We start from the raw sequence: 16,094 nt of genomic DNA, 5'->3' as shown, positions 1-16,094 counted from the left end.
TGAGACTTTTTGTCTCTGTCTGCTTTTTTGCAGAAGAGTTTCATTTTTCAGCAAGAACAGACGACAAAGATCAGAGATACGTGTTACATGGTCACAACATCACAGCATTAGAGAGCTGGAAGGTAAATATCAGAGATCATCTAGCCGCTAGATGATTAGGGTAGATTCTAGCCCAATTGCCACATTTTTCAGAGATGGGAACCAAGGGGGATAACAAAAGAAACATTTCTCCCAAATCTGGGGTGGGACATACCTCCTACAAAAGCCTCCCTCCAGAGGTTCTGTCATCCCAAGCTTTAAGGTATTTTGCTCTCTTTCCCATTCCTTGTGTGATATTCCCCCACTCCATAAACTAAGTTCCCTTCTCATCTACTGAACTAGTCAGTGGTAGACTTGAGAGCATCAATTGAGCCAGCGCTGCGCTTCCGACCAATTCGGAGAAGGGCATTCCTAATGGCCTCACAGACAGAGGGAGCAGCAGCAAGGTGGGCCTCAGCTTCAGGGACCGAACATCGAAAGAGGAGGATCAGTAGTGCTATGGGGATCACCTGTGGGGAAGATGAGCAAAAAGTCTGAGGTTTGAGAAGATACAGTTCAGGGGTTCACCAGGAGGATTCAAAAGAACAGAGGATAATGGTGGAATTGGGACCAGCAAGTTGGGAAGCAAGATAATACTGGTGGTAGCAACCAGATATGATAAATAATAAAAACCAACTTAATAGGAGTTTAATTAAAGGATCCATCGATCCATTTGATGAGTAGCTCCAAACAACTGGATGAGATTATAAGAATACCCTTCCATGGAAGTAAAAATGCACGAGTAGTCCCCATGCTGAGAATTCTTCTGATTAGTCCCTTGACAATGGGGCTGCCTCCAGAAAGCCTAGCAACTGAGAGTGGGAATTGGGTGGGTGAACTGTTTGCCTTTCCCTTATAGAAGAGCAAGCTATAAAATGGCTCTTTCCCCTTTTCTTTTCCTTTTGCATTCTCATTCCCTTGGATTGCCAACCAGACTGTACCTGGGGGAGTAAGTGGGGACACATGAGAGGTGATCTTTCTTTTTCCCTCCTGGAATGGAAAGTCCATTCTCGGGAACTATAGTCTCTAACCTGTCCTCCAAAAAGTAAACAGAAAGGCAGAAGGCAACCAGAGACTCTTAACAAATTTGTCTGGGCAAACACAGGCCAATTGCCATGTGCTTCTCCTGTGACATTTTCTACTGCTGAGAGAAGAAGAAAAAAATCCCCTTCTTCCCCTCTCCCTTGCTGCTCTTTGGTCTGGAAGTCCATGGGAAAGAACACAGAAGGAAAAGAAAAGGGGTGGGTGAGATTTTCTTTTCTTTTTTTGTGTGTGTGCTTTTTTTTTTTGGAGGGGGGAAGGCAGGGAAATTGGGGTTGTGACTTGCCCAGGGTCACAGGGCTAGTAAGTGTTAAGTGTCTGAGGCCGGATTTGAACTCAGGTCCTCCTGACTCCAGGGCCAGTGCTCTATTCACTGTACCACCTAGCCATCCCCAAGTCGGGGAGATATTTCACAACTCTCTCTTATAGATTTCAGAAAAAGACAAAAGTTTACACGTACATACACAGTCACCAGTCACCTTAAGGGCAACCCCAATTTTGGGGGAACCAATCAGTGGAGTTCCCTCTTATCAAGTGATTTCAGAGGTAGAGAACCTGTGGCCTCAGGGCCCCATGTGGTTCTCTAGGTCCTCAAGTGTGGCCCTTTGAATCCAAACTTAAAACCTAGACTCAGTCAAAAGACCAAACCCAAGGACCTAGAAGGCCACATATGGCCTCAAGATCACAGGTTTCCCACCCCTGGCAGGGCCATGTGTACTTCTAAAGGAGGTATCTATCTAACAAGAGTCAAGGCCTTGTAATCTTATCAAGGATTGGGGGATTGGATTGATTGGAGGATTCATCAAATTGACCAAGGACTCCATAATCCTTTTATACAGGAGATAAGGCAAATTAGGTACAAAGTCTACTAGAGAGAAATGGAAGAGTCTGATACCTGTTCCTTCTCATGTGCAATCTGAATGTGGCGGGATATAGGGGCTGCCAGGATCTCCTCGGACACTTCTTGAGGGAAATGGATGGTCTTAAGTAGGCTCTCAATGCATTGAGCTTTGGGCTGTCCTGAAAACCGCTGTAGGAGGAAGGGAGAAATATTAGAATTGGGAAGGAAGACCAAAGGAACCAAGAAGGGGAGTTTGGTAAGGAAAAGTGACTAAAGAAACAAGTTGAGGTTCCAGAATTCTCCATGATTTAAGCCCCTCTTTTAGAGTGAACTTAAGCATAACCCCATGCAAACAAAAGTAGCATTAAGCAATGGCTAGAAATAGTGAATTCAAACCAGCAAAACATTCACATGTGGTCTTTCCAATTGCAGAAATACCTAAGTGCCACGCTCTACCCCTGAGATCAAATAAGGTAATATGTGAAAAGTGCTAGGCCATCCTTAAAATTCTACATAAATGTTAGCGATTGCGATTATAATTAATAAGATTTTTTTTAATGTCTCTGTCCATTTACTTCTAATTCACCAACAGGTAGTCATTTGCTCACAAAGAGGTTACTGGTAGCTAGTCACCATGGTTGCTTTTGCTGGAATCTTCCCATCAATAAGTTTCTGAGTCTTGAGTCTTCTGAGCCCCTTTCATAATCAATACAGTGCATTTATATTCAGCATTACCATTTGGGTGCTTGTTACTCATGGGAGAGCACTAACCCATTCAGAAATGTTTCCTACTAACACAAATTCTAAAATCTCTCAAAGATGAAGTAAAAATATTTTGGTCATGGTCTAGGTCAGGAATAAGTAACCTTATAGCCCAAGTGCCCACGGGTAGGACCTGAGGCAACTTGTGATGAATTTCTACTACTCACCATCATATACACCACTTTTTTTCTTTTTCTTGCCTTTCAGCCCCTTCTCCCTATTTTTATCTTTCCTGTCCTTTTCCTCCTTTTCTCCTATCTGTCTTAGGTCTTCCAGGAACACATCAAGCAACTAGAGTAATTACTTAGCTCTACCAGGATATAAATTGTTGCTCTCTTGTCTAGATATTTCTTCCATCTTTACATTCCTGCCTTACTTGTGTCTAGGAAGATGATAATCATTATTTCCTCTATTTCTTGTCTGTGAGCATCCTTCAAGGGTCTGTCTCTATATTTTTCTTTCCTTATTCACTACCCACGAAATCCACTTAAGTTTTCAATTGTCACCTCTATATGGGTGACTCTAAAATTAAGTCTCCAGTCCTTTTCTTTCTGCATCATTACTTTATTTCTATTTGCCTACAGAACTTTCCACTGGGATGTCCTACCATTTCCTCAAACTTAACATGTACAAAACTGAATTCACCCTTGCCTCCACCATCTAAATTGATATCCCCTCCCAACTATACCACTTCCATTAGTTCTACATTTCTTCCAGGCCCCAGGTTAGAAACTGAGAGAAATAATTATTAATAATCAATAATCTGGGGAGATCCAGAGATCTCCCCTTCTTCTAAAGTCTTAATTTTAAAAAGTAAAAAGTACATGTCTCTTGAAGTCTCTGATAATGAGATTGAATTAACTCTCCTCAATCTCTGTCAAACTCCACCCAACCTTACAAGGAATTTAATCTAAGGTGGAGAAGCCCATTGTGTTCCAGGTTTGGGTAGGGATAAAGTCTTTGATTAGATTGCCAAGAGCTGGGAGTGGTCTAGGTACAGAGATAATATTTTCTGTCCAAGGGTGGCATGCTGTCACTCTCAGCCCCTCATTTTAATATAGTCCACCTCCCATTGTGTCACCCAATCTGAGTTGCTTGTCACTCTTCCAAAAGAACAGATAAGCCCGGAGCTCTCCTGCCATGATTGTCTTTAGTCTAAGAGAGACAGACAAATGACCATCCTTTTATTAATAACTTGCTGGCATTATTAATAAAATGATTAAATTGCCCAATTATCTCTTGAACTTTTTTAATTACCACAAAATTTTGAAGTCATATGATTCCTCTCCTTTATCAATCTATTAATGAGCATTTGTTTATTAAGTATCTACTGTGTGCCAAGTACTGTGTGAGGTGCTGAGGTTACAAAGATAACAGTGAAATAGTCCAGGCACTCCCTCGTAGAGTTTACACTCTATTATCCAAACCTGATCCATCACTAAGCTTTGTCATTCCTTTCAAAGAAATGCTTCTTGAATTCAGTCTTTTCCTGTCTATTCCCAATGCCACTATCTGAGGCCAGATCTTCATCACCTCACACTTCACCTTAGAAGCACCGAAGCTTCTTATTTCCTCCAATACCTCTTCTTTCCATCCTTCCTGAGCACTATTACCAGACTTCTCTGAAGGCACTGTTTCTGTCATTACTCTCTTACTCAACAAAGTACAGTGGCTTCCTATTTCTCACCAAATCAAATCCAAACTCCACTCATTTCCAAAACCTTCTCTAACATTTGTCCTTCACCACTCAACTTAGCAAACCTTATCCTCTCCTACCCCCTTATCTGCGCATAGGGAGAATGTTGTCTCTTTGTTGATATTTACACTTTTAATTTCACCCTTTTGTCTTTTAATTATAGCTAGCATTCCTAGGAGTATATAAAATAATCATGTTCTCCACTGCCCACACATACATGCCTTCTATTCCAGTTGCCTTTCCCTACACACATTGTAATCATTCCATCTTCTGTGCCTTTGTTCAGTGACCTTGACTTACGAATGCCTTCTTCTGATTCAAATTCAAATTATACCTCCTTTCTAACATGAGTTTGTCTTACCTTTCCCACGGTATCTTTAGTCTAGCCCAAGTTGATCCCTTTTTCTCTGAACTCCCACTGTACTTAGAGTCAATATTATACCAATAAACAACTTTGATTAATGTGTTTTAATTTTGTCTTAACATCTAGACTGTCAGATCTCTGAAGACAAGAAAATGTATCCTGTGCTTCCATTGTACCCCCACATGGTCTAGAATAAAGTCAGGAATTTGGTGAGTAGTTACAGAGTTGTAAGGGATTTTAGCAGTCATCCATTCTATCCTATGCCTGAAAAAAAAATTCTTCTACAAAACATCCCGCAAAGGGAAGCTAAATGGAACAGTGAATGCTGAACTTGGAATCTGGAGGACCTGAATTAAAATACAGTTTTAGATACTAACTATGTGACCCTGGGCAAGTTATTTAACTTCTATTTGGCTCAGTTTCCTCATTTGTAAAGTAGGGATAATAAAAGCACCTACCTCCCAGCATTGTTGTCAGAATAAAAAAGAGATATTTGTAAGGTGCTTTGCAAACCTTAAAGTGCTATATAAATCATAGTTATGATTAGCCAACACAGCACAGTAGCTGGCACATAGTAGGTGCTGAGAAGATTCAATTGACTCTTTATCATTTTTTATTGATTCTATATTTAATTAATTGATTTTGTCCTGTAACTGCCTAAATCATGGTTCTTTGTCTCTGAACTTAGTTAAGAAATTCAGTTGGATTATAAGGAGTTAAGTTTTGAAATCCAGTTCTCCTGCTAACTGCTATTCTATTCTTGCCTCAAAGAAATCTGCTATCCTAGAGGAATGCAGGTGGACACCACAGAGTCTGATCTGGTATCTTTATACCACCAAGCTGTCCTTCAAGGATGTCTGATTTGTTATCCAAAGAAGTCTGGGCCACTATCTTTGACCTTGTAGGTGGACTCAAACAATGAATGTTTCTTAACCACAGTAGGTAAGGAGGGGATTGAGGCTAGTCTCTCATTCCTAACTTCCAATCAATCATTTTGTCCCTCACGCCTCTGCTATGTAACCAATAGTGTTGTCCTTCAATCCCATGATATCACCTACCCTGTTCTGGTCTTTGTTCTAACCTTACAAAAATTAGTCATCTTAGGGTCCTTGCCTAACTGAGGCAAAGCCATTGGTCCATTCTATTGACAGCTAGTGCCCCTATTAATAAAATGTCATCTTGCTCAGAGAAAATGTGCCTCAGGCCACCTTTGTTGAATTTTACTAAGATGGTGCTTAATAAATACTTGTTACTATTCACCTCCAGAGAAAGAGCTAGGGAACTCTGGATGCAGACTGAAGCATTTTTTAAACTTCATTTTTCTTGCCTTTTTTCCCCAACATGGCTAATGTAGAAATGTTTCACATAATTTTATATGTATAATGGATATTGTCTTTTTTAGTTTCTCAATGGTTAGGGGAGAGGATGGAAGGAGGAAAGGACTTTAGAACTGAAAATTAAAATTGAAAAAAATTTAAATAAATGCTTGTCAGTCTGACTTGGTCATCTAGTCTTTACTTAGAGACATCCAATGAGGGGGAATCCACCATCTCCTAAGCATTTCATGTTGGATACTTCTAATTGCTAAGAAGTATTTCCTGACATCAAATTCGAATTTACCTCTTTGGAAATTCCATCCATTGCCCCTTGTTCTGCCCTTTGGGGCAAAAAAATTTTATCAGCAAACATTCTTTGAATGATTGATTTCTTTAACTTCCTCTTGAAAGATTGTTTCTCCTAATAAAGGTATACACATACTCTTGCACTTGTTAATAAGGTGAAGAAGGTGAAGGTCAGAAACAAGACAAGAATATGAAGTCAGGCCTACCCCTAAACATGTTTTATGTTGATGAAGAATACGTTCTGATGCCCACCCTCACAGTATATCTAGTCATTCCCTCACCTGCAGCATGGCCAAGCCCCGCCAAAAGAGCTTGGAGTTGCGCAATCGAAGGTCCAACATATGGTTATACAAGATCTTCCCACGAAGAACATGGGCCCCAGTGCTCACTGTGTTCAGCACCCACTTGGTACTCAATTCACGTTGGAACTTCTGAGCAAAGGAGACACAAAGGAGGAAGTTTATGTTAGCAGGAGCAGGTGAACCAAACCCTACAATCAAAAGAAGGTAGCAGCTTTCCTTGAGTCCTTTAGCAACAGAATTTAGCCAATTCAAGGTACCCTTATAAAAAATTAAATTTTTGTTCCCTCCACTTAACCTTTGTACTTTGACTTCTTGCTCAGCATCTGACTCCTGGTCTTTCTTAGGTAAGACAGAACCAATGCCACTGTCCCCTAGTGGGAAATACTAGTAATTCAATTCATTTCAATTCCCCAAACTGATTAAGCACTGAAGTTACAAAGGTGAAAAATTACATAGTACCAACCCTAAAGAAGCCTATGTTATAATGATACCACCAAATACTTATAAATAAAAATAGGTTGAAGCCTAGAGGGCTTAATTTATTTGCCCAATGCCATGAAGTAACTGACAGAGCTCAGCCCAGGTTTATTGACTCCAAATCTAGCATTCTTTCTATTGTATTACATTGTCCCTACAACCCCCACAAAACTGTATAGAGCTAAAGATCTAAGCACTAGTCATAAAAATCTAGAATAACCAGAGAACTCAAGTAGTCACTTAGATTTTGTTGTAATGGGATTTTATATGCATATGGGATAAATACAAAGACACTGAAATTTGGCATATCATCCTCAGTTTTCATGTTACATACAAGATTGAATGTTATAATCAAGTCCTTTTGATAGTAAATCTTGCCTTTTAAAAAAATCCTCATGATAGAGAATCATGGTATAGCAATACTCCAGTGAATTATTATTCTTTGGAATATTATTCTATAGCAATCAAATTTTTCAAAGTACTTGAACATATTTGATCAGCACTAATCAATCGACAATAGATATTTATAAAGGCACCTACTATGTGCCAGGCATTATGGCCAGAATTAGGGATACAAAAATAAAAATTCGAACAGCTCTTTGTCTTCAGTGAGCTAGTCCAGCCATGAGAGACAACATGTATATATGTTGTGTACAGCACTGAAAATAAAGTGGCTTGCCCAGTTATAAGGCCAGTAAGTGTCAGAAGAATAACTTAAACCCAGGTCTTCCTGGATCTGAGGCCCAGAATCTTGTTCTACTATGCCACATAAAATATAGTGAGACACAAGGTGATTTTGGAGGTGGAGAGAGTTATTAGCAGCTCATGAAGTAAGGTCAACTATTATTATCTTCTTTATACAGATACAGTAAAAGAGGGATGTTACATAATTTATCAAAGGAACACAGTGAACTAGAATTTGGTTCTGCTGACTCGTAGTCTTTTCCCTTTTAACATTTTTTCAAAAGAATACAAATATAGAGCTTGTAATCTAATCTTCACTAGTTGTATGAGTTGGAAATATATTGGTATAGAGAAGGAGTTTTGTCCTTTGAATTCATTGATAGTGAAACAAGAAGAGGAGGAAGCAATGCATTTGAAGCTGGGAGTAGCTACAGAATTGATACCACTATTATCTTAAAGAGATTTTTTTAAAAGAGGAAAAGTTACAAAAATTATATTAGCAGCTCTCTTTGTAGTGGCAAAGAACTGGAAACTAAGGGGATGTCCATCAATTGGTGAATGGCTGAACAAGTTATGGTATGTGAATATGATGGAATACTATAGTGCTGTAAGAAATGATGAATGAGGGGCAGCTAGGTGGTGCAGTGAATAGAAAATCAGCCCTGGAGTTAGGAGGACCTGAGTTCAAATTCAGCTTCAGACACTTAACACAAAAAATTAGCAAGTCACTTAACCTCAATTGCCCTACCTTCCCCCTCCAAAAAAAGCCCCCCAAAAAGTGATGAATGGATTGTTTCAAAAGAACCTGGGAAGAATTCGTATGAACTGATGGAGAATAAAAGTAAGAAGAACCAGAACAATTTATACAATAACAATTTGTAAAGACAGTCAACTTCAAAAGTCTTAGGAATTCTGATTACTATAATGACCAACCACAATTCCAGACAACTCATTTTGAAATAGGCTATCTACTTCCTGATAGGAGCAGCTAGGTGGCACAATGGATAAGAGTGCAGAACCTGAATTCAGGAAGACTCTTTCTTCATGAATTCAAATCTAGCCTCAGACACTTACTAGCTGTGTGACCTTGGGCAAGTAACTTAATGCTGTTTGTTTCACTTTCCTCATATGTGATGAGCTGGAGAAGGAAATGGCAAACTATTCCAATATCTTTCTCGAGAAAACCCGAAATGGGGTCATGAAGAATTGGACATGACTAAAAAATGACATAACACAAAAACATCAACAAAAAGAAACATACCTAGGTTCAAATCCTGGCTTTGCACTTACTGTCTATACACCTTTAAGCAAGTCACTTAACACATCTGGACCTCAATCTCCTCAACTATAAAATGATGATAATCTCAAGAATATTTTCAAGTTCTAAATCTTTGATTTAATGATGCTTGTTTTCCTACAAGATGTGGCTCAATCATTCCTAGTAGAGATGTGGTTCAAAAGATATAATCAGTTTTTGAAAAGTGTTCAAGGTTACTAATAAACAGAGAAATGCAAATTAGAACAATTCTGCAGTGTCATTTTGTTATTAAATTAGGAAAGATTAAAAAAATTACTTTTGGGGCAGCCAGGTAGCACAGCGAGTAAGGCTCCAGTGTTGGGATCACCTGGGGATTGAATCCGGGTTCAGACACTTAGCACCCACCCAGAAACACCTGGCCGTGTAACCTTGAGCAAGTTACTTAACCCCAATTGCTTAGGGGTGGCCAGGTGGCTCAGCAAGTAAGAGCACCAGCTCCAGTGTTGGGATGATCTGGGGATCAAATCCGGGCTCAGATACTTAGCACCACACCCAGAAATAACTGGCTGTGTAACCTTGAGCAAGTTACTTAACCCCGATTGCTTTTAAAAAAAAAAAATTACTTTTGGGATACAGAAAAACAGGAATGTTCACTGTTGGTGAAGACGTAATTTTGTCTAGCTACTTGGGATGGAATTATACATGTGGAATTACACAATAAAAATTTCAAAATTGTTCATAACCTTTCACCTGTTGATCCCACCACTAGGTTTATACGTCAAGGAAGCTATAATGAGAGGGAAAATCTTTACAAAAATATTTATAATAGTACTTTTTTTCAAGTTTTTCAATTGTTTTCAGTTATGTCTGACTCTTCATGACCCCATGTCAGATTCATTTGGGTTTTTTTTGCAAAGATCACTGAGTGGTTTGCCATTTCCTACCCCAACTCCTTTTACAGATGAGGAACTGAGGCAGAGTTAAATGACTTGCCCAGGGTCAAACAGCTAGTAAGTGTTTGAGGCTAGATTTGAATTCAGGGTCCTCCTGACTCCAGGGTCAGCACTCTATCCATTCTGCCACCTAGCTGTCCCTATAGTTATAGTATGTCCCTATATTAATAATAATACTATTTGTAAAAGTAAAAAGTTAGAAATAACTTGTGGTATATGAATGAAATTGAATATTACTGTTCTGTAAGGAATGACAAATATGAAGTATTCAAAAAAATATGAGACTTCCAAAGAGTGATGCAAACTGAAGAAATCAGTAGTAAAAGCATAGCACTGGTGCTACCTTTTAAAAGCTTCTTCTCTTTTACCAAATTGTAACTTACCAAAATGGGGGGTTGCATTTACTATTAGAGATATGCAGTGTTTTGTGGGGCTTTTTTTGGTTCTCAGGGCATAATGGTATTAAGATTTATCAGGGCGTGGCCACAGCAAGTAAGAGCACTGGCCCCACTGTCGGGATAACCTGGGGATCGAATCTGGGCTGATACTTAGCACCACACCCAGAAATAACTGGCCATGTAACCTTGAGCAAGTTACTTAACCCCAATTGCTTTAAAAAAAAAAAAGATTTATCACTATAATATAATAAAAAAAATCTTCTTGTCCCAAACTCCCCCACTTCAGGAGAACTAACTCCAAGATTACCTCACTGCTCTGATTAATCCTGTCTCTCCCAGATCACTCTCTTACAATTTTATCCTCTCGTATATTTGCAATACAACTAGCATCTGGAAGGTGTTTCCCCTTTGGGAATTTCCAGGAGCCTCTCTCTTCTTCTGCAGGAATGGAGCTGCTATCTCTTTGTACTTTTTTTTTTTAAGCAATATATATTTAAAGCAAAATAATGTAGGAATCAGAGACAGGTGCTATCTGGCAGCTCTGTCCCTCACTACCCAGTTCTAGGTCACTGATCCAAGATGGACTGAGAGTGAGATCTATGCCTAGAAAAGGAGTGGTCACATTTGGACCCTAGCTACGTACTGAGATAAGAACAAGTTCAGAAGGAAACAGTAGTTGTGTGACTCTGATCTCAGGAGCACAGCAGGGACTCAATTCTAGCTTCCAGATCAGGCTGAAGCCTGCAATAGAATAAGCAGAACCAGAATCCCAGACCCATGGGTTGGTTATTCTGAACCTACAAAGTTTCCCAGAAGCTAACAGTTGATAAGTCCAATAGCAGTCTATTGAAACTTTCAATCATAGACAAGCTGACAGAGATCTTGCTCAAATCAAAACTTGGTCCAGGAACTTGCAGAGTTCAAACAGAGCAATAAGCAAACTTTGCCCAGGTCACATCACTTTGTGAACACTGAAAGTTTATAGGTCTCCAGCCTGAGCTGTCTCTAAGATCCCAGAAGAACACTATGCTCAGTACCCCAAGAAAGCAGCAGAAGGACCCAAGAAGATGGAATCTATTTCCCTTGAAAAGTATGCAGGGCCCCAGCCTAACATAAAGTCCAAAGTCAAAAATCAGGTTAAAAAGTGAGCCAAAAAAAAAAAAAATCCCACCACAGAGAGTTATTACAGTGATAGGGAAGCTCAAGACAGAAACTCAGAAGAAAAGAATGATTCAAAAAGATCTACAAGCAAAGACTCAAAGGCTCAATGGTGGCTTGGACATAAGACTAATAAGAATTCCTGGAAAAGATAAAGTAAGAGTTGGGTTTGGTTTTTTTAAGACCTAAAAAAATTTTTTTTAAACCAAAAGAGAACAGTAGAGAGAAAAGTGGGAAAAGAAATGAGACCCACAGAAGAAAGATATGAAAAAAGAATCAACAGCTTGGAATAAGGGGTAAAAAACCTTACCCAAGAAAATAACTCCCTGAAAATTAGAATTGACCAAATAAAAGTTAATGATTCCATGAGAGATCAAGAAACATTGAAACAAAATCAAAAGTTTGAATAAATAGGAAAAAAAATGTGAGCTATCTTATAACAAAGACAATTGGCCTGGAAAAACAGATCAAGGAGAAAAAAAATTAAGAATTATTGTACTACCTGAAAGCCATGACCAAAAGCAAAATAAAAACAAAAATGAGCCTAGACATTTTAAGAAATTATAACAGAAAAAAATGCCCAGATCTCTTAGAATCAGAGGGAAAAATAAAAATTAAAAGAATCCGCTAGTCAACTCCTGAAAAACTCTCCAAATAAAATTCTCAAAAACATTATAACCAAAATCCAGAGCTCCAGGGTCAAAGAAAAAACACTGCAAGTAGCCATAAAGAAAGAATTGAGTACCAAGGAGCCAGTAGTAAGGATCCCATAAAATTTATCAGCCATCACCATAAAGAAGCAGAGAGTTTGGAATACAACATTCCAGAAGGCAAAAGATCTAGGCTGACAACCAAGGACAACTTACTCAGTAAAAATGAATATAACCCTATCTGAGGAAAATAGAATTTTAATGAAATAGAGGACTTTACAAGCACTACTTATGAAAAGACCAGAGTTGAGTAGAGAATTTGAAATACGAACAAAGGAGTCAGGAGAAGCATAAAAAGGTAAGTGTGAACAACTAAATGGTTAAATTGTTTACATTCTTATGTGATGAGATGATACATGCATCCCCTAAGAACTCAGTCATCAAGAGTAATTGAGGGAGCCCCTGACCAGTCATTGGCCAGAGCACACTTCAGGAGAGTAAATCACCAGCAGCTGTGGAGGCTTCCAGACTTCTCAACACCTAAATGCCAAAGACAAAGTAAAAGGTCGGTGTGGAACTTCGTTGGAACTGGGGGGAGGAAGGGGAACTAAGAGTGTGGTCTGGCTATGGACCCAGAGTGAGAAGCAGCAAAGGTGTGGCAGCTGTGCCTCAGGAGCTCCTGGCCTGCAGATTGCAGGGGGACCAAGCAACCATTCAGAGGGTAATCGCTCTTGCTTTAACCTGCTCGGATCTGGATCTCAGTCTTGGGTGGTGGTCCTGGAGTGTGTGACCAATGAGCTAGAGCTTATGGGGGCTGTAGAGATGGTCTTTCCAGCAGTTGCAAAAATCATGATGATTTGGGACAAAGCTCTCTCCATTCTGGAAGCAGAGTTCTACTGTGGCAAATCAGATGTTCAAGTAATTGGCTGACAATATGAGCAAGCACAGGAAGCACAAACAGATGACAGAATACTTTTTTGGGGACAAAAAGGATCAAGGCATGGAGTGGGAGGAAGACAGTGAACTCAGAACTCCTACATCAAAAGCCTCCAAGAAAAATATGAATTGGTTACAGGCCATGGAGGAGCTCAAGAAGGATTTTGAAAATCAAGTAAGAGAAATGGTAGAAAAATTGGGAAGAGAAATGAGAATGATGCAGGAAAATCATGAAAAGTGAGTCAATAGCCTGCTAAAGAAGAACCAAAAATATACTGAAGAAAATAACACCTTAAAAAATAGACTAACTCAAATGGCAAAAGAGGCCCAAAAAGCCAGTGAGGAGAAAAAAGCCTTAAAAAACCAAATTTGCCAGATGGAAAAGGAATTTCAAAAATTCACTGAAGAGAATAATTCCTTCAAAATTGGATTGGAGCAATTGGAAGCAAATGACTTTATGAGAAATCAAGATACTATAAAACAGATCCAAACAAATGAAAAAAATAGAAGGCAATGTGAAATATCTCATTGGAAAAACCACTGACCTGGAAAATAGATTCAGGAGAGATAATTTAAAAATCATTGGACTACCTGAAAGCTATGATCAAAAAAAGAACCTAGATACCATCTTTCAAGAAATTATCAAGCAAAATTTCCCCAATATTCTAGAACCAGAGGGCAAGATAGAAATTAAAAGAATTCACTGATCACCTCTTGAAAAACATCCCAACAGGACAGCTAGGTGGTGCAGTGAATAGAACACTGACCCTGGAGTCAGGAGGACCTGAGTTCAGATCCAGTCTCAGACACTTAACACAAAAACTAGCTATGTGACCTTGGGCAAGTCACTTAACCCCACTTGCCCTCCAAAAAGCAAAAAAAAAAAATCCCAAATAGAAAACTCCCAGGAATATTATAGCCAAATTCCAGGGTTCCCAGGTAGAGGAGAAAATACTGCAAGCAGTCGGGAAGAAACAATTTGAGTATTGTGGAAACACAATCAGGATAACACAAGGCCTAGCAGCTTCTAAATTGAGGGATCAAAAGGTTTAAATTATGATATCCCAGAGGTCAAAGGAGCTAGGACTAAAACCAAGAATCACCTACCCAGCAAAACTGAGTATAATGTTTCAGGGGAAAATATGGTCATTCAATGAAATAGAGGATTTTTAAGAATTCTTGATGAAAAAAACAGAATTGAACAGAAAATTTGACTTTCAAATACAAGAAGCAAGAGAAGCATGAGAAGGTAAACAGGAGAAAGAAATCATAAGGAACTTATTAAAGTTGAACTATTCACATTCTTATGTGGAAAAAATGATAATTGTAACTCCTAAGACTTTTCTCAGTATGAGGACAGTTGAAGGGAATATATATGTATACATACATATATGTATAAGGAGGGTGTATGTGTATATAAATATATGTGAGTGTGGGCATATGTGTATTTATGTATACATTGACAGAGGGCACAGGATGAGTTGAATATGAAGGGATGATATCTAAAAAATGAAATTAAGAGGTGAGAGAGGAATTTAATTGGGAGAAGGAGAAAGGGAGAGATAGATTAGGGTAAATTATCTCATATAAAAGAGGCAAGAGAAAACTGTTACATTGGAGGGGAAGAGCAGGAAGATAAAAGGCAATGGGACGTTTTACTCTCATTGAATTTGGCTTAAGGAGGGAATAACATACACACTCAATTGAGTATCCTACCCTTTAGGAAAATAGGGGGTTAGGGGATAAGAGGGGGGATGATAGAAAAGAGGGCAGATTTGGGGAGAGGGTAGTTAGAAGCAAACATTTTTGAAAGGGGATATGGTCAAAGGAGAAAATAGAATAAGTGAGGGGTGGGACAGGATGGAAGGAAATACAGTTAGTCTTTCACAATATAACAATTATGGAAATGATTTAGGTAACTACACATGTACAACCTATATTGAATTGCCTATCTTTCCAGTGGGGGCAAGTGAGAAGGGAAGAAGGGAAAAAATATGGTACTCAAAGTTTTAAAAACAAATGTTTAAAAAAATTATTTTTTACATTCAACTGGGAAATGATATACAGGAACTGGGGTATAGAAATCCATCTTGCCCTACTAGAAAGTTAGGAGGGTGATGCGGGAGGATATAAGAGAACAAATTGAGGGAAGGGGTATTCAGTAGGCTTGCTCTTTTGGGGTGGGGTAGGGGAAAGATGGAGAGAAAAAAAACTAATTAAAAATTTTGTGGAAATGAATGTTGAAAACTAAAAATAAATAAATTAATTAATTTTAAAAAGAGTCATTGAGGGAGTCTAATTAAATAGAGGGCCTAGGAGTGATTGTTACATTTTAATGATCTTAAAAAAAGAATGGAAAAGGAGGAGAGGGAGAATAGACAAGGGAATGGAGATGAGGTGGGGAGAGCAAAGATGGGGAAAATTATCTCATATAAATGGGGAGCACAAGTAGAATCTTTCTTAAGAGGAAAGAACCTCTCATTTGAACTGGTTAAAGGAGGGGAAAATACACATACATATACAGTTGGGTATAGAAATACATTTTACTCAAGTGGAAAACAGAAGGAAAGGGGGCTAAGGAAAGGGAGGGGTGGAATAAGAGGGAGGGCAGATTAAAGAGAAGAAAAAGTCTAAGAAAAAAGAATGTCTCAGCAATGATCATTACATCAGTTATAATCCTTCTTTATAACCCCACTGATTAATGTGAAGATATTTGTAGATTCTATATTTGATTGCATGCCGCCATGGGGGGTGGGGGAGGAGGAGAAAATTTGAAACTCAAGGGACTGTGGAACTGAATGTTGTAAACTAAAAGTAAATAAACAAATTTAATTAAAAAAAAAAAGAAAAAAGGATGGAGGAAAATTTACAATT

The 16,094-nt window shown here is 38.7% G+C and overlaps 1 protein-coding gene across 1 annotated transcript in view; it reads right to left on the bottom strand.

The window, feature by feature from the left end:
- Positions 1 to 377: 377 nt before the first annotated feature.
- GCKR (glucokinase regulator) overlaps positions 378 to 16,094 on the bottom strand; it is a 30,003-nt gene continuing 14,286 nt past the window's right edge. Inside the window, exons 17-19 of the mRNA XM_069072289.1 lie at positions 6,686 to 6,835; positions 2,015 to 2,149; positions 378 to 548 (exon numbers count right to left, since the gene is read on the bottom strand). Of these exons, the coding sequence (XP_068928390.1) occupies positions 378 to 548; positions 2,015 to 2,149; positions 6,686 to 6,835 (456 nt within the window). The remainder of the gene's footprint in view (positions 549 to 2,014; positions 2,150 to 6,685; positions 6,836 to 16,094) is intronic.

This window comes from Petaurus breviceps, unplaced genomic scaffold (assembly GCF_028583685.1).
Source record: "Petaurus breviceps papuanus isolate PSGF00001 unplaced genomic scaffold, PetGlider_PUasm1.0 90845, whole genome shotgun sequence".
In the NCBI taxonomy this organism is placed as follows: Eukaryota; Metazoa; Chordata; class Mammalia; order Diprotodontia; family Petauridae; genus Petaurus; species Petaurus breviceps.
The sequence above is the reverse complement of the archived record's forward strand: the minus strand, read 5'-3'. Positions and strand labels throughout refer to the sequence as shown.